This window comes from Macaca mulatta, chromosome 1, assembly GCF_049350105.2.
Source record: "Macaca mulatta isolate MMU2019108-1 chromosome 1, T2T-MMU8v2.0, whole genome shotgun sequence".
Classification (NCBI taxonomy): Eukaryota; Metazoa; Chordata; class Mammalia; order Primates; family Cercopithecidae; genus Macaca; species Macaca mulatta.
Genome location: NC_133406.1, coordinates 173,922,961 through 173,946,311, shown reverse-complemented (window position 1 = coordinate 173,946,311; position 23,351 = coordinate 173,922,961). Strand labels below are relative to the sequence as shown.

Here is a 23,351-nt window from a genome sequence, read left to right as displayed (position 1 = left end):
TTTTTATTTCAAAAGACATTGTACTTCAAACATTTGTATAATGTTACAATGGCTCCCCATAAAGGGAATTTATAAACTTGTGTTGAATGCCTCACTCTATGTTTGGGGCTAGAGAGAATCCATGCATAGCCATTATTGTGAGTTAATAATCGAGTGGAGACATCTAAACAATACAGAACAAAATAAAAATTGCAGAAATGTACTAGCAATGTGTACCTTTGTTCCCTGAGGCTAATAAAGGTCAGGCAAATACAAAGGCCTTCAATATTTATTTATTATTTTGAACAAAAGGACTGAGTCACAATCAAACCAGAGAAGGGAGCAATGTATTTTGGCAGGCAAAGCTGGGAAAGGTCTTATGGAAGAAATGTTACTGACCTTGAAAAATGAGTAATTTTGATTCAGGGACAGGGAGAGGTAGCATGGGAAGAAGACAGGGAAGCGTGTAAGTGCATGGCACATCCAAGAGAGCCAGGAGAGTGCAGCGAGGTGCAGGCTTCATAGAAAGTCAACGGAGGAAGATGAGGGTGGGAAGGGAAGCTGCAGCCCTTCACCAAAGCATTAAATTCCATAGAATGGAGTTGGCATTCTATTTTCTGGATAGTAAAGAGGTTTTTTAAGGGCAGAATGATATATTCACTTCACTATTTTTGGAAAATGATTCCGAGGATAGTGTGAAGGATGGATTAGGAGATGAAGCTGGAAATAGGACCTTCAGCTAGGAAGCGAATGTGCTGTCAGTGAGGGATAATGAAGGCCTCATTAAGATAGGAGCTGAGGAAGTAAGAGGGCATTCTGAGGGGCCATTGACCACTCACAGGGAGAAGAATTCATAATTGTACGTGGAGAATAGGGAGAAATCAAGGATGGGATCTAAGAAGAACTGACAGTTCTAGCCATGGTGACTTGGAGAAGATGATAGGTCCTGGGTTCCCCGGTGAGACTGGAGTTTCTGGAAAGTCTCATGTTTTCGTTTCATGACCATGCCTGGCTACAATGCATGAGTAGTATTTTCCAACTCCTCTCAATATTATGAAACATAATTTTTTATTGTCAAGCCACAAATCCGTTTGATAAAAGTAAACCATTCAAAAGAAAGATTAGGCCAGGCATGATGGTTCACACCTCTAATCCCAGAACTTTGGGAGGCTGAGGTGGGGGGATCACTTGAGCCCAGAAGTTCAAGACTAGCCTGGGCAATATAGCAAGACCCTATCTTTACAAAAATAAAAATAATTAGCCAGAAATTGTGGTACATGCTTATAGTCCTACCTACATGGGAGGCTGAGGTGGGAGAATCTCTTGAGAACAGGAATTGAGGGTTTCAGCGAGCTATGATTATGCCACTGCACTCCTCCCTGGGCACAGAGCAAGACAGACTCTGTCAGAAAAAGAAAGAGAGGAAGAGAGAAAAAGAAAGAAAGAAGGAAAGAAAGAGAGAAAAAGAAAGAAAGAAGGAAAGAAAGAAAGAGAAAGAAAGAGAAAGGAAAGAGAGAAAAGAAAGAAAGAAAGAAAAAGAAAGAAAGAAAGAAAGAAAGAAAGAAAGAAAGAAAGAAAGAAAGAAAGAAAGAAAGAAAGAAAGAAAGAGAAAGAAAGAAAGGAAGGAAGGAAGGAAGGAGAAAGAGAAAGGGAAAGAAAGAAAGAAAGAAAGAAAGAAAGAAAGAAAGAAAGAAAGAAAGAAAGAAAGAAAGAAAGAGAAAGAAAAGAGAGAGGGAGGGAAGGAGGAAGGAAGGAAGGAGAGAAAGAGAAAGAAGAAATAAAGAGAAAGAGAAAGAAAGAGAGAAGGAGGGAGGGAGGGTGGAAGGAAGGAAGGAAGAAGGAAGGAAGGAAGGAAGGAAGGAAACATGGAAGGAAGGAAGGAAGGAAACATGGAAGGAAGGAAGGAAGGAAACATGGAAGGAAGGAAGGAAGGAAACATGGAAGGAAGGAAGGAAGGAAGGAAGGAAGGAAGGAAGGAAGGAAGGAAGGAAGGAGCAAGCTTAGAATGTGCTTAGATGCCCAGATGAAGTCCACACCAATGCCCTCTGTAGCTTGAACCAAAGACAGCAGCCTAGGAATGACCATATCAGACCCCCACAGGAAGCATTTATAAAAGCAGTGCCTTCAAGAGCTGCCTTAAGTAAGGTTATCCTGAGTCTTGTCCTGTTTCTTCTTGAAAATACATTTCACCTCTCTCATTTTCTCTTTATTCTTCCTCCCCATGCCTACGCTTTTAGAGGAAAAGTCCGGTAAGAAATAAGTCCTTTCCACTTTTGGGGCAAACATTATTTATTCTGTTTATTTTCATTATCTGCATATCTAATGACTGACTGTGTTTAACACCTAAACAAGGTTTTGAACTTTAAAAACAAACCTTTGTGAACCATGACCAGGTCTCATTATGCCACATGGGAAAAAAAAGGAAGTTGGTTGCTAAGTGATTTTACAAACCCGTTATTAAGGGCCCTGGGGTAATTTTGTAAAGATTCACCTCTGCCTCAATCACAGCCATATGATCAAATATTTTTGGTACTAAGTTTCATTTATTGCAGTTTCCACTGGAATTAGTCAAGCTACATATACATATCATGAGCTAAGCAAATGTTTTTTAAGTTAATTTTTGATTAGTGTACAACATAGTAGCATCTGGAATGCCTATGAAGCTGGCCTGGGAATGGGGAGTTGTAGGGAAGCTGGGGGGTTTTATTTTGTTTTTGTTTTAGTAAATCCAAATATTCCCTCCTGGAATTGTCAGAGACTGGAAAAGAGGATCTTTATAAAATGCAAATTACCTCCTGGATGTTAATTTTTAGTAGCAGTGGGTGATTTTTAGTGGCAACACAAGTCTGATACGATGTACCTACATCGTTTTATTTTAGAGCAACACAAGGAACAGATCTCAAAAAATAAAATGAGTTTGTTCTCTTCTTGGTTGCCTGGTTTGTTGGGAACATGTTCTCAGGATACTGATGCATGGCTGACAGAGGTGACCTCTCTGCTGGAAAATAGGAAAATATTATGTTCCATGTTCATAGCACCAAGTGGTTGGTTTGTTGTTAACGCACCTAGGTGCGTGGTGCAGTAAGTGCTTTCACCTCTCATCCTTCCCACTGACCAAATCCTGGCAGCCACTCCACCACATACAGCATACTGTGCTTACAGAAAAGCCATAGGATAGGAGGGAGGCGGAAGAGAGACACAGGAAGGACAAAAATATGAGACCAAAACATTAAAATGTCTCAAAATATGAGCCCCACTCTTTAGGTTTCCAAAAATAACATAAGGAGCTACAATTATGATTATTACTAAGCTAAATGGCCCGCTTCTGAGTAATTCAAAATCAACCATGCATCGCCTGTTCTGTGGCAGTTTCCAATTTCATTTATTCTTGTGGACCCTGAATGTTTTTCTGAATTAACCAAATTTGGCCACTTCAAATATCCACAGGACTGTGTGGCCTGAATTTTGTCTATGGTGCTTTAAAACTTCTCTCTTTTTCATTAGTTTCATTAATTTTAACTGCAAGAATTTCCCCCTGTCACTCCCTCACCTAATTTTTCTTTGGAAATGTCCATCTTGATTCCTCGGCCTGGTCATTTTATTGACTAGCAGGTTCTTCGTTTCTCTTCCCAAATGAAATTTTAGAAGATCATCTCAAATATGTCTGATTGAATATAATAGACAGTCGCTGTAATTTAACTTGTAATCTGTAGTCGACCGAAGTTTAAATACAGATAAACACCTACAATAGCGTGGCAAATTGATGCTTGCCAAATAGTTTGTCTTCACCCTAAAGCATTTAAAAACAAGTAGGAATCCTCGTAAGAATCTTAGTAATAAATGTAGTGATCATATATTCTAATTCTTTCCTAGAAAATTCTCTAACATTAATCACTCAATTTACTAAAATGAGGCTATAGAAAAATCATATTTGTTTAGTGCTTTGTAGTTAATTGCCCATTCTCAACTTTGTTTCCCTATAGCACTAAATTTAGCAAATTAGGATGCCATAAAACTTCAAAATCTGGGTTATTTAATGAATGTGACAAGGGGGATAGATTGTTTGGTTAGTTGTAAATGATAAACATATTAAAACACTTTATTCACATTGACTAAGATGAAGGTATCATAGTTAACTGAATTTAAGTTAACTCTGTTATATAAAAGATAATAAAACAGAACTGCCATGTCATATAAGAACAGTGTGAAGACTGAGGATGTAGGCTGCAGTATTTTCTTTTAGGTAGATATATTCATTTTGAAAATTATATAAATTTTAGAAATATACCACATTCTCGATCTTCATTCCAGTGACAAAATCATAGATTAGCAGTGTTTATCCACTTTGAAAATAGCCTCAACATATAAAATAAGAGTTATCTCTAAGTTGAACACCAAAATAAAAGTAGAAGGGAAAATAAAATGTTTTCCACATTGGAAGACCAAGAGAAATCTAGGTAGTGAACACAGTATTTAATTAGGAATGAAGGAAATTTGTTCAGAAAACAAGCAGACCACTTGCAAAGTCTCTGAGTAATCAGACATAGAAATGAAGCAGTAATAACAGCAGATAGAATTTACTGAGTGCTTATTATGTATGATACAAATGGCTGCAATCAGAGGTGAATTAACCTCCTGCAGATTCTGAACAACTGAATAGGTGTTTTGTTTGGTTGTGCAGTTAAAAACAATTTCAGCCCACATTTCAAAACTAGAACATTTCAAATTAAAAAAAAAAAAATCTGGATGCTCATCATCTCTCTGAAGTCCTGGCAGGACTAAGCCCACATTCTCACGTGGCGCACATGGGGTGCACTGAATAGTGGCCAGTTTTCCAGAATCTCATAATGTGTATGTGCCTGACTCCCAGCACCCCCTCCCCATCCCCCACCAACTTTTTACTCCTGCAAGCATTTGGGTTTGCAACTTTGGACGTAGATCTCTCAGCTTATAGAATATATCAAGACCAGATACTAAATTAGTTTTCTTCTGCCTTTGAAGAAAATTCTGTATATTGGTAAACAAAAAATAGAACACTAAAGGCTTTGACATTCTTGGGAAATGATGGGAGAAAGGGTAAAGCAAAATTTTGAACAGGCAAAGACCCTTCCGTCCTGGCTGATAATAATTTTTCTGTCCTTATCTGGCATAGCCTAAGCCAATTTTTGCTCTTCAGTGGTGATAATTGGCATATATAAAGCCCTCCCATTTGCTTCTGGAATTATTTTCCTTTTGAAGCTTTCAGATAGCTCTTAATTAAAGACCTTGAGGCTTTCTGGGTCTGCACTTTGTACAGCTTCTAGCTCTGTCTTTTGGGTTCTGTTTAATCAGCCTGTGACTACATGAATTTGAACAGCTATTCCCTGCTGAAGGCATTTTGCAAATGGAGTTTCCAAAATGCTATATTACAAGGTTGTCTTTCACTAGAAAAAAAATTAAACCTTGAACTTGTGATTAAAATATAGGTTTATAACTCATTGGAAATTAAGATATGACTCAATTTGGGTAGATTAATATATTTGAAATTATTTTGAAAAAGTATTCTGTATAACCTTAAATTAAAAGTAATGGCAAAAAACCACAATTACTCTTGCACCTGCCTTAATAATAAAGTGTCTTGTATGTAAGGTTTTGCCTCTGAATGCTTGCAATCTAGATTCTATTTTGCATATTTCTCACAATTTTATCTTGGGCCACTTTTAGTCCTCTAATTGCTATATTTTAAAAGTGAATTGTTTGTCATGAAATTCCCATACTTCTTTCTACACAAAAGAACTTTTTAATTTGGTCACTAAAGAATAATAAAGTCTAAAGTTTCATTTATAAAAGTGTTTGAATTTTTCTCAAAACACAGTATGGATTAGTCAATAAGATAATTTAAGCCCAGAAACAAGTATTCATGTGGCCTTTTTTTTTACAATTTTATTTAAGGTGCATCCAGGCAGGTTTATAAGAAAGGTGGACTCAATAGGTAGCAGTACCTGGAAAATAAGGCAAATAATAAAGTCTGTAATATTACAAGTAAATTGTCTAGAATAATATGTCTAGAATCCTAGCTACTTATAAGCTTGTCTGAAAAATAACCACTCCTGGATGTTAATCACAATGACTCGCTGCTTTTGGAGTCATTCAACAATGCTATGCTTGGCATCATAGAAGGAATGAGAAAATGAGAAACAGGGGATCTGAATTCTGTCTGGTTCTACCTGCTTACTAGCTGTGTATCTCAGAGCCTCACCTTCCTCTCTATAGCATGTAGCCAGTTGGACTAGATATCCATGGAGGCCTACCCAGATGTAAAAAGCTACAAGTTTTGCTTCCTATCTATGCTCTAGAAAGAATATCCTCTACATTTGAACAAACTCCTAACTTTCTTTGTGTTTGTGCTCCTCATTTTGGTTTTGGGAGGTAGCTTCTGGTGACTCCATGCATTAGCCCATATATTGAAAGGGAAACTGACGAACAGCTCTTTCCCCACTCACATCCTAGTCACTCGTGTAACATCAGAAAGCTCCTAAAGAGGCAGAGCTATCAGAGATTGTTGTAATAAATTGATAGCAGCCATAATCAAGATTTGAAAAGCGAAAGGAAGAAGTCATACATTTGCTTGTTGTGTTTGTTGTTGTTGTTGTTGTTGTTGTTGTTGTTGTTTTTATCATACTTTAAGTTCTAGGGTACATTTGCACAACGTGCAGGTTTGTTACATATGTATACATGGTGCCATGCTGGTTGCTGCACCCATTAACTCGTCATTTACATTAAGTATTTCTCCTAATTCTATCCTTCCCCCCTCCCCCTACCCCATGACAGGCCCTGGTGTGTGATGTTCCCCACCCTGTGTCCAAGTGTTCTCATTGTTCAATTCCCACCTACGAGTGAGAACATGCAGTGTTTGGTTTTCTGTCCTTGAGATAGTTTGCTCAGAATGGTTTCCAGCTTCATCCATGTCCCCACAAAGGACATGAACTCATCCTTTTTTATGGCTGCATAGTATTCTGTGGTGTATATGTGCCACATTTTCTTAATGCAGTCTATCATTGATGGACATTTGCATTGGTTCCAAGTCTTTGCTATTGTGAATGGTGCCGCAATAAACGTACGTGTGCATGTGTCTTTATAGTCGCATGATTTATAATCCTTTGGGTATATATCCAGTAATGGGATCGCTGGGTCAAATGATATTTCTAGTTCTAGATCCTTGAGGAATTGCCACACTGTCTTCCACAATGGTTGAACTAATTTACACTCCCACCAACAGTGTAAAAGTGTTCATATTTCTCCACATCCTCTCCAGCATCTGTTGTTTCCTGACTTTTTAATGATTGCCATTCTAACAGGTGTGAGATGGTATCTCATTGTGGTTTTGATTTGCATTTCTGTGATGACCAGTGATGATGAGCATTTTTTTCATGTGTCTGTTGGCTGCATAAATGTCTTATTTTGAGAAGTGTCTGTTCATATCCTTTGCCCACTTTTTGATGGGGTTGTTTGATTTTTTCTTGTAAATTTGTGTAAGTGCTTTGTAGATTCTGGATGTTAGCCCTTTGTCAGATGGGTAGATTGCAAAAATTTTCTCCCGTTCTGTAGGTTGCTGTTCACTCTGATGGTAGTTTCTTTTCCTGTGCAGAAGCTGTTTAGTTTAATTAGATCCCATTTATCTATTTTGGTTTTTGTTGCTATTGCTTTTGGTGTTTTAGTCATGAAGTCCTTGCCCATGCCTATGTCCTGAATGGTATTGCCTAGGTTTTCTTCTAGGGTTTTTATGGTGTTAGGTCTAACATTTAAGTCTTTAATCCATCTTGAATTAATTTTTATATAAGTTGTAAGGAAAGGATCCAGTTTCAGCTTTCTACATATGGCTAGCCAGTTTTCTCAGCACCATTTATTAAATAGGGAATCCTTTCCCCATTGCTTGCTTTTGTCAGGTCTGTTAAAGATTAGATGGTTGTAGATGTGTGGTGTTATTTCTGAGGGCTCTGTTCTGTTCCATTGGTCTATATCTCTGTTTTGGTACCAGTACTGTACTGTTTTGGTTACTGTAGCCTTGTAGTATAGTTTGAAGTCAGGCAGTGTGATGCCTCCAGCTTTGTTCTTTTTACTTATGATTGTCTTGGCAATGAGGGCTCTTTTTTGGTTCCATATGAACTTTAAAGTAGTTTTATTCCAATTTTGTGAAGAAAGTCATTGGTAGCTTGATGGGAATGGCATTGGATCTATAAATTACCTTGGGCAGTATGGCCATTTTCACGATATTGATTCTTCCTATTCATGAGCATGGAATGTTCTTCCACTTGTTTGTGTCCTCTTTTATTTTGTTGAACAGTGGTTTGTAGTTCTCCTTGAAGAGGTCCTTCACATCCATTGTAAGTTTGATTCCTAGGTATTTTATTCTCTTTGTAGCAATTGTGAATGGGAGTTCACTCATGATTTGTCTCTCTGTTTGTCTGTTATTGGTGTATAGGAATGCTTGTGATTTTTGCACATTGATTTTGTGTTTTCTAAGGTCATGTGGTCCACCAGGGTTCTGTTGCTGCTGGACAGTTTTCGTCATTCCCAACTATGTTTGTGAGGGCCTCCTCATCTTTCCCATCACATTCTCATCATTGACATGACATTGGTAGAGGCCGCCCAAATCACTAGGCCAAGAACGTTCAACACAAAAGTATCCTTATAAGCACACCTTCCATAGAACACCAAAGAAAAATTCCAGACAAGGAAAAGTGCTCTCTAAATCCTGCCTCTGGTTTTTTGTAAGCTCTTTTTGTACCCTAACTACGTGAAAAATGCATTATTGTCTATATTTGCTAACATCCTGCTCTGTAGGGAAACAGTTTACTTCTCTATTCTCTAAGTACCCCCTCCTCAAACTTTCTAGAGAAAAACTTCTATGGCAAGACATTAAACATTGTTAGTAAAGTTTTCTTGTATGTTTCTGCCTTGTTCTTACGTACACATAACTAAAACTTACATATCCACCTTAGCAAAGCTGTATTGTACAACGGATATCCTCTCTTTAAGGTTCTCCAATGCCTCCTGTGGTTTAAATAAGCCCTAAACACTAGGACTGCCTGTCTTCCTTTGGCCTGATTCTCTGGAGTGTATGTTTGGTTAGCTGCTTATGAAGTTTTCTATTACCCAAGACTTTTGACTGATCCATCATTCTCTGACTAGGTGTCTGTTCTCTCTTCCTTTTTGCTGATCACAGAGGCGCAGCCCGGTAAGAACTCTCAACATTTTTACCTTAAACATGTATAGAGAAAATTGCTGCCAAGGCAAGGTGGCCAGGTTGGTTTCCCATTAAATTTATGATAACCCAGTGTGAGTGAGGCAGATGAAACAGGTTTACTGATTGAAAGCCTCTGACCCTCTTAAGTACCAAGGGCATATTTTAGAATTGTCAGAGCACTTTCCCATAACTAACTAAACTAATACATGGGAATCTCAACTCCTAGTACTAAATTTGGAAAATATATGGAATGTGTGTGTGTATGTGTGTGTGTGTGTGTGTGTGTGTACATAAAAGGCCTAGTTCACCAGAAAGTACCATAGAAGTTGATAGCAAAGAGATAATAAAGAATAATAAAACTATTAAGAATGTAAGGACACCATTTTTAAGCTATCATTGTTTTTAAGCCTGAATTCAAAATATGTTCCTGCAACATAACTTACAATGATCAGAATATGCTGATACATCATTATAATTTCCATCTTGGGAGAGGGAGACACACTTTCAAGTCATTATTCCTAGGCTATCACATAATTCTAAATAAATTTCATCACAGAAGACAAAATTTGGGAGGGTAGACCAATATTAATTTGTATTGTTCAAAATGGAAACTGTCATTTTCCTCAAGTTGAAAAGTATCATGAAATTTTTTTTTTTTTTTTCTGTGATGGATCTCACTCTGTCACCCAGGCTGGAGTGCAGTGGCACGATCTCTGCTCACTGCACCCTCCGCCTCTCGAGTTCAAGCAATTCTCCTGCCTCAGCCTCCCGAGTGGCTGGGATTACAGGCACCCACCACCACACCCAGCTAATTTTTTGTATTTTTAGTAGAGACGGGGTTTCATCGTGTTAGCCGGGATGATCTTAATCTCCTGACCTCATGATCCACCCGCCTTGACCTCCCAAAGTGCTGGGATTACAGGCATGAGCCACCGCGCCCGGCTGAAGAGTATCATGAATTTAAAGCAACAAAAAGAAGGGTCTTTGTTATGTTTGAAATGATACTCATTTACCTGGTCAGTCCCTTAAGAGAGGAAATGGAACTGAAAACAGCCTCTCTGAAATATCCCTAGGCCTGTGCCAATCCAATTAGTCAATTATTATTTGATGCAAATACCCTGCCCCAGGTGACCAGTTGGTGGTTCTCTGCTAAACTACATAGCTAATGCCATTGAAAGACGGTATCTGCAGAGACCGCTAATCTATGGATGATTCCAACCCAGCTGTTAAGTGACATCACAGATTATGAAAAGAGTGAATTCAGTTATTCAAAGTGAGGAAATTTATTCACGACATACATATAACAACAAACAAGCATTGAAAGGGGGAAAATACAGTCACTTGACAAGGGGAGGTTTTTGAATCCAATGGGCTTTTTTTCCTGAATGTGGTTTGTGTGGTCAACATCACCTCAGTCTTTTTCTAAATATGTCATGCTGCAACATTAAGGTCATCAGAGACCTGTATGCCCATCCAGCAGACAGCAGGACTTTCTTTTCTGTTGCTGCTGACTTGCTGCTGATTTTTCAAACATTTGTTGCTTTCTAAATTGATACTAGCTTTGTTCTTCCTAATTTCTAAACAATAGAGTTTTCTTGAATACTTCTGCCATGTCTTGGTTGCACTTAACTTGGGATTGTTCATTCGTGAAGACTATTTAATAAAAATGTTACAGGGGCTTCTTCTTTAGTGCCTTTCAACTGTGAATATCTGAGGAATGAATTGACACCCCTGGGAATTGATGACTACAAAAGGAGCTCTGTACCTTTCTTGGTTTCATGGATATTAACATTTGAAGGAGTAGGACAGAGGGACAAAGAGGTCTTCAATACAGTCTCTGGGACCTCCTGGGTTTTAGGCCTCACAGTACTAGGTGGGCTGTGTTCCCTCAATGCTATTTATTAATCTTGTGATTGAGTGCTTGGAACTAAAGGCCCTCTTTTTTCCCTTCAGATCTTATTAATGAAATTCTATCTGACAGTTCATAACCCAGAAAAACATCTGTTATCTAATTATTTCTGTTATCTAATCATTTCTGTCTACAGAGCCTTCTTTTCCAAAAGTAAACCTGTATCCAAACTTCCATAATGTCCTCGGCAGATTTACGTGGCCATATTTATTAGAAAGTATTTATAAATAATGTAGTAATTCTCTATATGGCACACTTAGTAGAGAAAAACAGATCACATTATTAGACAAAACAAGCCAGAAAATGTAGTTTGAGAGACTGAGAAAGCATCAAATGGATCCTTGTTCAGATTGAAACTGCTCCTTTAGCATAAATGGGTTCAAAATTGGACAAAAAATGCTGATGCAGCCTTAGGAACAAGGGAAAGAAGCTTCTTATAGGTCGATTACAGAGGCGCTAAATCTTGTCCTAAGCTGTTAATGTTATACTTTGAGAGAAGAAAATGTATCCGTGACCACCAAATTGAGCCTTCACTAAAATTAAAAAGAGGAAAAAAATGTGTTTGGTGGCCATCCAACAAATGTGTTCATGGTCTCACCTTTTGGAATGCTTTCTTATATGTACTTCGGCTTTCCCTGTCCTCAACTCTGCCCCTGTCATTCTCCTATGGCAGGCATCCCAAGCCATGCTCTACCCCACGATGCAGCCATCCTCGTGGTCTACTTTTCTGGTGGCATCCATGCTGAGAACTTTTCACAACTTCTGGTTTTTAATCAAAACTTTTTATCTAATCAATCCTTCTACTATCTAAATAAGTTTATGCTAAGGCATTATAAAAACTGGAGATGAGGTGCTCAGATTATTCCTGCCAGGGCTGTTTGTATTCCAATAATATCACGATGTCTTGAACACAAGACATTACTTCCAATTCACGAATCGATGGGCCTAGTGGCCGGCAAGTGAAATAAATTGGGAGGATGAGTGCATAGGGTGGAATTCCCTGACTTTCTGAATAAAACAGTTCATTCAATGGCAGATGGCTCAAGTTTCCCTTGCCTTTTACACTTGCCACCTATACCTGTTAAAATCACATTTGTAAACTGATGACTGTTTCCATTAGCAACCTGGGGACCCCACCTGACAAGGAGCATGCACTACTCCTAAATACACTCTGTAATTTTTAAGCATCAAACATATGCCAAACTTCGATTTACTTTCTTATCTACTAGAGTTTAAGAGGTTTTTTTTAATGGCCTATTCAATATTTGAATTTAATTTACCAAATCTACCCAGGTAAGGGGTTTTTCTTGTTCAGAAGACTTATGATTTACCCTTCCCTCCTCTCTATAATCTTTGAATGAAATAAAAAAAACTGATTTCTGTGTGTATACCTACAATTTCCTACTTAAATGCGGTTCTGAGAAAAATTTCATTTCCCTATCTGCATTTATTTGAGTTCAGTTTAATTGCAATGACAGAAATAATACATATTGTACATAACATATATGTGGTCTTAAACCTTATAGTGTCTATTTCTAATTCTAGGGTGCAATTAAAAGGAACTTATCCAGTAAGTATATCTTAGCTACCAGAAATAGCGTATGATTTAAAAGAAAGAACAGTTCCTTGGATCTTGGAGTATATATGCATATGAATTATGCATTCCTGGGCTTAATTTTTAAGACTTACAAATTTTTTACTTTTACAGCAAAGAATTCTTGTAATGATAGAGGGCCCCTGTGGGTTCTGAGTGGTTAATGTTTAAGTTCTGAAAATAAATATGTTTTTGGAAAAGCATTGCTATTTTCTTTCTATATTTGTCAACTCTTGCTGTATTATTTAACTTTAGAAATGAATTTAATCAAGTGTGTATTTGTTGCTGGGGGTGGGAAGAACAGGCGGGCAGAAGGAACTGAAAGTAGAAGCAACTTACCCATTCTTGTGTTATTTGATATGAAAATTTTGGTCAACCAAAGCGATATGATATAGGTTATAATACACATAGGGCACAATTCTCCTCTGCTGCATACAACACATCCTAGGAAATTCTAAATTCATGTGTCATAGTTAAAGATACAACATTTTCTTGGCATTTTAAGAAAAGAACAGGCAGAGAATGCTGGATTCATGTCCTACACATATGGCCTGGCTTAGTATTCTCTTCATTGGAAAGCAGAACCAGTCAAGGCAGCAGACATTCCAAGAATGGTGTGCTCTTTCACTAAGTGCTGCACTATCCAGATCTTCTATTTGATGGCTTGTCACGGAAGTTCCTTAGTTAATGAGGTTTTACAAATGCCAGAGAAAACACCACTACATATGCCTAATATATGGCTGTTGCATTGCCAGGAGAGAAGGTTTGTTTTGCAAAGTTTTCATACTGAGTTGCTTATTGATGGGACTTAAATCTCTAAGTGTTTCCAAATGTAGGTTATAAGACATATCAGGGAATGGTAAAAATATGTCTAAAAAGTTCCTTTGTCCTGTGCATCAGGTGAAGAAGTGGCAAGACCCAGGCGCTCCACACCAACTCCAGAACTTATAAGGTGAGTGTGAAAGACATTAGTTGTGTTTTATGCAAGGCATCATGAACTTTTAACAATCAAGCAAATCTCCTTTGAGCTAAACTCTCAGCTCCCATTAACAAAGGCTCTACCAAAATATGTCAGTCCGTATATCCATATCATGGTCAAATATGTTATTATTTTTGAAAAGTGCTGCCCAAGGGAGACCTTTAGGGAAATATTCTGCACTTATCTGAAGTAACTGTCTATCAGAATGTGCAGGCCCCTTCCTGATGGCACAGCTAAAGTTCTCTCTAAAGAGGTCTTTTGGTGTCTGGAATGCTGATCTTCAATATTATTATATTGCCCTACAAAAATAAGCCTTTTTAGTTGGATACCATCTCATGATGCATTCCACCTGCCACCCACCAAAGGAATCTTCCTATCTGTTTTTAATTTTTGGCAAAGCATTGTATTTTACAGTGTATTCTGTGGGTTAGGTAAGTATTGTGCAAATGGGCATTGTTTTATAAAAAGACTGCTATTTCTATTTAAAAGCTGAATTATTTTCAATCTTTATCCTCCTCCAACCTCTCCCCTCTCCTCTTCACCCCTTGCCCCTTACCATACCATATAGACCTCATTGGGATCAATGAGGGGAATCAGATTTGGAGAAGAAATGAAGATAATTATGCATCATTTTCTTAATAATCAGTCTGGAGTAATAATTAAGAGAAAGGATGCAAGTTTAACTTATCCTCCTGTTTTCCCCTGATTTCATAATACTTCTCTTTCTGAGATTTACTGTATTGGGGTATTAGGAGGTTACAACTAGTCTATTAGAGGATGAAACTTCTCGGTGGCTTTTTACCTAATATCCCTATGCTTGACTTTCACTAATTATAAACTGCATTGACTACAACACAGAGATGTGGTGAAATCAAATATAAATGGTACTTGAGGTCTTAGAGAAAGGTGCTTTGCAGTAAACTCAGCTCTAGTATTATCTCTTCTAGGTATAGAGAATCAGGATGCTTTGAAAGAGTTATTCTCCTTCAACTTATTTCTATTGGATGAGCACCTCAGTTCTCCACTGAGAACTAAGGATCTCACCTTCTATGAATTCTTTTGTCCCATAATACATCTGACATCCTTATAAAATACTTTCTGGTCCTAACGGGGCTTGTATACACTAGTGCACACACACACTTGTTTTACTGAGAAAAATATTTGAAAGTTTGTATATCTTTTTGAGTATTAATTTTTGAGCCCTTTCTCTGTATTTTGCCTTAATGTGTGTGATTTAGCAAAAAGCCTCCTGATGACACTACGGCCCTTGCTCCTCTCTTTGGCCCACCACTAGAATCAGCTTTTGATGAACAGAAGACAGAAGGTAGGAAAAGAAACTCCATATATTATAGATTTGTTTTTTCTTTTATTGAAGTACAGCTTTTCTAGATAAAATGTATGTACTTTGAGGTATATTTTAAATATATTATCTTCATGGGAAAGAAAAGTTTCAATATAGGTGTGCTGTCAAGAACAGAAGTTTAGTTTGCAAATCTGTATTATTTTAGGATTTGAAACATTACTAACAAGCTCATTCTTCAAAAGAAGTCAGTAAAAATTACTGCAAATCTACACAAATCCCTGTCACAGAGTAAACACTCTGGGAACCAGACCATCATCATTTGAGGTATCAACAGAATCACAAATGGAGACAGACCTTCATACACCCGTCATTGCCACTGTCGTTGGGATCTAGCCTCCCTGACCACATTTGCTCTTTCCCACCTCATAATGAAGGCTTCAGTTGGATTGCTCACAACAGTCATTGTTTGCTGCCTGAAGACCCAGGAATGACCTTGAATCATTTAGAAACTTAGAAACAAGGCCAGGCGTGGTGGCTCGCTCCTTCAATCCCAACACTTTGGGATGCTGAGATAGGATTGTTTGAGCCCAGGAGTTCGAGACCAGCCTGGACAACATATGGAGACCCCATCTCTACAAAAAAAAAATTTTAATTAGCTGGGCATGGTGGTGTATGCCTGTAGGCCCAGTTCCTTGGGAGGCTGAGGTGGGTGGTTCACTTAAGCCCAGGAAGTCAAGGCTGCAGGGAGCTGTGATCACACCATTGCACTCCAGCTGAGCAGCAGAGCAAGACCCTACCTCAAAAAAAAAAAGAAAAAGAAAACGCTACTGAAGGAATATCTTTATTTTTGCCATTATTTTTTAGTTTACCTAGTAAATATTTATTCCTAGAGTTAAAGATTTAACTTTTTAAAATTAACCATGTCTTTGGATGGCTGTAAATACTGTGTACTTTACTGATATAAAATCAACTCTCTATAAAATGCATCTTATCTATTCCCGAAATGTGTTTACGTCTAATGCATGTATCTCCAGTAGCTATGTTTGGTAACATAGAAAGTTTTTATAAAAATTATTTGACTTAGGGGCACCATGGTAAATGTATAATAACATATTATCTTTCTAGGATCTATTGGTGAAGGTCTTAAGTGTTAAAGATGGCAAGAATTAGAAGCATAATGGGTAGAATAAGCTACATTAACAAAGAGACCTCAAGTACAATAAATTAAACAAGATGGAATCTTATTACTCTTTCATGTTAACAGTCTAGAAGTAAACGATATAGGACTGGTAAAGTAGCTCTGCTCTCTTTAAAATGTTACTGTTATCTCTGGCTCCAAGGTGGCTGCTGTAGCTCTCCTCCTCTCCCATTCAGAAGAGAGGAAGTGGGGTGAGGACCACTGGAACTCACTGCTAACTATTCTAAGAGCAAAACTAGAAGAGACACAGATCACTTCCTGCCAAACCCCACTGGAGAGAATTGGGTGCCATGTAGCCAGCTAAAATTCTGTTACTATAGAAGAACTGGAGAATGAATTCTGGGAGACAGCCATCAGTCAGCCACACCTGAATATTTTCAATGATTTTGTTAGGAAAATGTACAAAGAACATTTCTAAGTACTCCTTTAGTGATATAAATGCCCATAACTTAGAATCCCTATGTAAAAGTGGCCTTGCAGTGAGGCTATCAGTTTCCTTATTAACTCATCTACTATCAGTCTCACTTTTAATGACATATTGTATGGTTACTGGAGAGGGGATTTGATTGGTTGCACCTAAATCTGCCCGTTTAAGGAATCCCATAACTATATGGAAACTTTATATAAAGAATAGAAATCATTCTTTAAAAATCAAAGCTGTGCTCCACATTGAATTCATGAAGAAAATGCTGCTTCATATCTTTGGAGAATGTTTGCGTTCATGTTAAACAGAGCGAAGACCACCTCTGAGGCCTGTGGTGGAGAGGAGATACCTACCTAGACCTGTCTGTGATTGTGGCCTCAATTGTTCCAATTGTTCTTTAGATGATTTCAGCCCCTGAACTTCTGTAAAGTTCCTGCCTTTGCACCAGACACACTAGCTTTTTCAATACCCACACTTCCCTTTCGTATCTACTCATTCTTCATTAGATCGATTTATCTTTTTCTTTCTGTTTTCCTTTTTTTTTTTTTTTTTTTTTGACAGGATCTCACTGTCACCCAGGCTGGAATATAGTGGCAAGTTCTTAGCTCAATGCAGCCTCGACCTCCCACAGCGATCCTCCTGCCTCAGCCCCCCGAGTAGCTGGGATCACAGGCACATGCCACCCCACCTGACTAATTTTTGTACTTTTTGTAAAGACTGGGTCTCACCATGTTGCCCAGCTGGTCTCGAACTCCTGGACTCAAGTAACCCTCCCACCTCAGCCTCCCAAAGTGCTGGGATTACAGCTGTGAGCCACCGTGCCTGGCCTAGAAAGATTTTTCTATCACTAGTTGAAATGGTCTGGGGAAAAAAATATGTATTTTAGAGTTAGGTCTGCTGCATCAGATCTTAGCTCTTCTGTTTTTACCATGGACACTTCATTAAACCACTCCAATCATTAGTTTCCTCTCCCACAAGTGGTACTGGTCTCAACCACATGGTGGTGGTGTGAGTATTCGAATAGATAGTAATAGCTGCTGGCCTTGTGATATGTGTTTTATATACATTTTATATATACTATATTAATATATCTTTCATCTGTTAATTCTCTTCATAACTCCCTAAGGTTGCTTTTATTATCTCCACTTTACACTAAAGGAAGGCAGCGCAGAGAGGTTAAGCAACTTGCCAAGGTCCTACAGTCAGTGCAGAGGATAGATTCAAACCGCATCCAACTGACTTCTCATCCTGTCCTAGACGACATAATGAATGACAGGAGTACTTGCATAGTCCCTGCCACAGGATAGGGGCTGAGAAGCACTAACTATTTGCATTGTCATAGCTATTTTTAAAAATCAGAACAGAAAGCAGAAAGAAAGAGAAGAAATGTTAAATTCAGTGTCCTTAGGCCCAAAACCTAATTGCCCTATGTTAAACGTCTAAGCACTCATTTTTCTGGTTCTTTTAACATATTCACCAAGCGTTTTTAATTTCTTTTTATGATGCTGTAAAAGGTTTATGTAAAAACCCTGTAGAACCCTTCAAGGATAGGAACCACTGCATAGAATGCAGGCATTTCGGTTTTGAAGCATATTCATAGGAGGCTTTAAATAAACGAACTTACAACAAAACAAGTGTTCATGGGGTTAATGTCTGGATTTTCAAATGGGTACCTGAAACAGAGCCAGTACATGTACTGATACTCAGAATGTCCTTAAGTGACCACCCAGGAAGAAAATGCAGATTCTGCTCTGAAAGTTTTTATGTAGCTATATGCACACACACAGATACTCCTCCCACCCACACTCTCACCACACTCCTATTTCTATTCTCTGCTTGAAAAGAATAAGGAGCAGCACATTCCTAAATTAATGTTTTAGTACTGAGACAAGAGGAAAATAATTTTGTAAAGCTCGAATTGAAATTGAAATTTTAAGTTCTAAAGTATGGGGATTTTTTTTAATTCTCCCTGGGAAATCTTCTTTTTTGTTTCCAGTTCTTTTAGACCAGCCTGAGATATGGGGTTCAGGCCAACCAATTAATCCAAGCATGGAGTCGCCAAAGTTAACAAGGCCTTTTCCCACTGGAAGTAAGTTACGTGTCTGCTCTGTCTGGAAAAATAAGTGACTCATTTTACTGTCTGTCTGCATAGTGAAACATGCATAGGCAACTCTTAGAAAGTCTACGTAAGCAACGTTAGAACTGAATAATATTAAGAAGAGATGTTATTCTAACAGACTTTCAAGTTAAAGAACTCAGGGCAGCTTATGAAGACAGGAAGAAAATAATACAATAAAGCAAATTATTAACCTTGAGTCATAGCCTTTTCTGAAATCCCACATGCTTATTCATTCATTTATTCATTGTATATATGTAAGAATAAGAAGCAAGTGAGCTAAAGAAACTACTGCGTTCCGGGCATTAAGCTATCATATAACACAGAGGTGAACAAGTCTGATATGGTCTCTGCTCATCCTATAGAACAACTGAGGCTACACGGGACAGAAAGAACACATTGATAGAAAAGAGTGACAATTGGGGAACAAGAGAACTGAGGCTATATGGTAGACAGAAGCTGAGACAGTAGATCAGAGTAAATGTATGTGAAAGTTGCCATCGGTCTGGCTTCTTCCAGCATGACCCAGGTGGCTGGGAAAGGAGGTCCTGAAGATCTAGATAGCCCTTCACCGGTGATGGGTTGGGCTATTTGGACTGAATGGATGGTTCATCAGGCAAAGCCACCCTTCTTACAGATTTATTGAATTCCCTTTTCAGTATACTGCCTCTGAAGCATGCCGCCTGTGGAAGGCACTCTTTGGAGAACTGGATTTCAAAAAGATGCGTTTTGGGAGGAGGGAGATGCAGAGGGTATTTTTGCTCCTTTGGGCTCACATACAGACCAACTAATACTTTTTCCAGTTCAGTATCTCCAGAGCTTGCACCTTGGTGCCTAAACATGATCCTGAGAATTAACCGAGGGGATTCATAATCAAAGGCTGAGAGGTTGTTTGTTGGAAATATTATTGCTATAAAGCCATGTGATCTAGCCTTTCCAAAGATGTTTCTCTCATTAAACAGGATAGGAAAAACATCATTATCAACAATTTTTTAAAAACTTCTGAACTTTGAAAAACATATATATATATATATATATATATATATATATATATATATTTTTTTTTTTTTTTTTTTTTTTTTTTTTTTTTTGAGACAGAGTCTCGCTCTGTCACCCAGGCTGGAGTGCAGTGGCGCAATCTCGGCTCACTGCAAGCTCCGCCTCCCGGGTTCACGCCATTCTCCTGCCTCAGCCTCCTGAGTAGCTGGGACTACAGGCGCCCGCCACTGCGCCCGGCTAATTTTTTTTTTGTATTTTTAGTAGAAACGGGGTTTCACCGTGGTCTCAATCTCCTGACCTTGTGATCCGCCCGCCTCGGCCTCCCAAAGTGCTGGGATTACAGGCGTGAGCCACCGCGCCCGGCCATGAAAAACATATTTTTAAAATATTTGAACCACAGTGGCATGATTTTGAATGCTTTTCCCTGCAAAACAAAACCAGTGAAAAAGCTGTAACTTCTTTGAAAAGCTTTCTTTACAGACCTGAGCTATACAAGTGATCCCTAGAAAACCCTTTCCTAAATGCCAAGAAAGTAAGTGAATTGTTTATGGGGATGATGTATTGGTTTTAACTATTGGTATTTCAGAGTTGTGAGTCTTAAGTGCTGTGGTTGCACTTAGCACCATGCAGACTGTTGTTTAATTGATGTGCATTGTACCATTCTGCTCATTTTGTAGTTGCAGCATATGTTTTCTATTTTAGCTTAGTAGGCTTTTATAGTATTTTATTTGTTTTTATCGTATTTTGTTGATTATGACCTTGATTTTTGGCAGAGATCCTTAATCAGGAGCAGAGCCCCTGATTGACTGTTAACTTCTGTGGGAAAATATGATTCACTAGAGGTGTAGTTTTCAGAAGCTCATAACTAAGATTAAGAACCACATATTCCTAGGCTTTAGGATGAGAGTTGTTAGTCATACTTATTGTGTGGAAGAACAGGATGCTACCTAAAAATAATAAATAAAGTACGGGAAGGGGAGGAGGAGGGAGGAATGACATGAAAAGCTTCTTCCTAATTTAGTCAAGTGGAAGGCACCAGCAAGCACTCCCCAGCCATGTGCCCACCTGCCTCCCTCTGCGTTTAGGTTATGAGAGAGTGGACGGCATTCAGATTCACAGCTAAACTTTGGGATGGCCTATTGAATTAGTGTGAACTCTTTGAATCTACCAAATAGGGCCAGTGACAAGAAAACATACACTGAAAGAAAGAGGAAGAAGAAATGAACCCATTGAAACAGTAATTTCAAACTTTGCACAGAAAGTTGACAAGTCCAACTCAGAAGGGTGAATCTCTTCGTAGGGACCATGATACTTGTTTTGGCTGTAATTTTTGTCAAAGGAATCTGTTCATTCTTCCTTGACCCAAGGAGTTAGTTTGCTTCTAACTTTAAAAAATGTACTAAAATTTAAGAAATATAATTTTGAGAAATCTTTCCCAACTCAATCCGGACACCAAGATCCTGACTGGATTAAAAACCCCTCACAGGAGCCCCCACCCAACCTGTTATTTCCATTATCAAACCCTCGACTGTAACTGTCAGCTAACATGAGTTCATTCAGTCAGTCATAAATCCCTTGAGGCCAGAGGCTATTTTTATTCAACCCTATGACCCTAGTTCCTAGTACAGGAGGTAGGACATAGTTGTCGCTTGAGGTTTGTGTGTTGAATCATATTTAAATGAATAAAATGGTGATATTATTATTAATGTCCAACATTCTTTTGACATTCTCTTGTTCTCATAAAATGGAAGAATCTGAATGGGTTCTGCTTCAGTTCTTTGGCTTCGAAGTTTAAACAAATAGACCATTGATTGCTATTCCATTTCCAATAGCAGGAATATAACTGAAAGCCCAAATGCTGCTTATTTAAAGTGTGTTGTATAGCTTAGGAAGAACATGACCAATGATACTTGATTTCTTATCTCTTTGCAGCACCTCCACCACTGCCTCCAAAAAATGTACCAGCTACCCCACCCCGAACAGGATCCCCTTTAACAATTGGACCAGGTACGCTTTTATTTTTTCAGTTCTGGGATGACGTGTCAAACAGAGAAGTGGCCCTGGATGAACATGCCCTTGATGTGTTGAAAACTGTAGGCTACACAAAAACATTACAATGTTGACATTTAGTTTTGCTTCTGTTAGAATTTCTTATGCAGATTTATTTTAAAGCACCACTTCCAGGTTTCACACAAAAAAATAGTAATAATTTCTCAGTTAATTTTTCCTTGGTATAATTTTGTTGAATGAGGGCCATTTTGTAAAATGAAAGAAAAAAAAAACTCAATATGGAAAGTCATTGTTTAATTAACCCCTCACTTCATTGGATCTCATTTTAATGATTTACAAATTCATAATCTCAAAGCACAATTGGTATTTTTTCAAGACAATTTTGCTAAGACTGAAACTATCTAGTCTATGAAGACATAAAATGGTTCCTAGGGTGTGCAGTATACTGGTGGTGGGGAAATTCTTTTTCCAGTGGTCATTCAAGTATTTATTATCCCATGGCAAAGAGATATGTGAAGACTATGAAATACGGCAAGGAATTGCTACATGCCTGTAGACAGATAATGCTTAAGGCATATCTTTACCATCTATTAAAATCAATACTATGTATTCATACAACTTATAGTCTGCCAAGTCTTACTAGACTAGCAAGTCAAAAGTAGTAATGGCTGTTTTATGTGCCTGGGCCCTTAGAATGTGGTTGTTTATCACCTTCGGAATTCTATTGCAGCTTCATCTTTTGCTATTTATGCAGCCTGGTGAGTTTGATAGCTGCAGAGTAGGGCATTCATCAACAAAAGCAAAAGCAAGATGTAGTCATTTATGAAATTTATATTGACTCAAACCCAATAGAGAGTCATCCAGAGCTTCGTAAGTAAAGATGTTTGCAGGTTCAAGACATTTTGGCCCCTTGTATTTCCACAAATTGTGTTAGATATAAATATACCTACTAGCACAAGATTATAAATATTGTGGACCATGCAAAATGCTTCCCCATTTATCTACAGCTTGGAACCTTGAAAGTTAATTCCTTTCAAACTAGAAATATAGAAATACTAAGATGGCTCATATAGTCCAAAAGTTATATAAAGGTAAAGTGACTTCTGCTCATGCCTTCCAGTTGTTTAGGTAACAATTTGTAATGTGAATAATCTCAGTTTTTTAAAAGTGCAGTTCTTCATACAGAGCTGTAGAAGACCGTTTTTAATTTTTTCTCTTATTATTGCTATGAATTAGAAGGAATAGCTTATGCTAATATTTTAGCAAAACAGAGACTTTTCGGTATCATGACATCCTATAGATAAATATCACAGTTATGCCTATGATGTTGACAGGTTAGACTTAATGAGAAAATAAATTACTTAAAATTTTTAAAATTATTTTCTTCCCGATTAAGCAGGTATATATGTGACAGTTCTAATAAGTAGCAAATGCCTCCTCAATAATCTATGTGTGTATTGTGTGTGGGGTGTGTATATCTGTGTTTGTAAGTATCTTTGTGGTGATATCTTCTTAATCTTTGCACTGTGTTTCTGGTGTTTTTTAAGGTTGAGGATACACAGCTAAATATGATGTGATCACTTTTTTAAATTAACAAATATTATAATCAGTTTC

The 23,351-nt window shown here is 38.0% G+C and overlaps 1 protein-coding gene across 15 annotated transcripts in view; it reads left to right on the top strand.

The window, feature by feature from the left end:
- Positions 1 to 23,351, top strand: part of SGIP1 (SH3GL interacting endocytic adaptor 1) — a 216,272-nt gene that overhangs the window by 123,591 nt on the left and 69,330 nt on the right. For 14 of the 15 annotated variants that reach the window (XM_077951048.1, XM_077951138.1, XM_015141559.3 and 11 more), the window contains 5 exons: positions 12,660 to 12,684; positions 13,609 to 13,660; positions 14,926 to 15,011; positions 18,609 to 18,701; positions 21,660 to 21,734. In XM_077951048.1, coding sequence (XP_077807174.1) covers positions 12,660 to 12,684; positions 13,609 to 13,660; positions 14,926 to 15,011; positions 18,609 to 18,701; positions 21,660 to 21,734 — 331 coding nt within the window. 15 annotated transcript variants of the gene reach the window in all.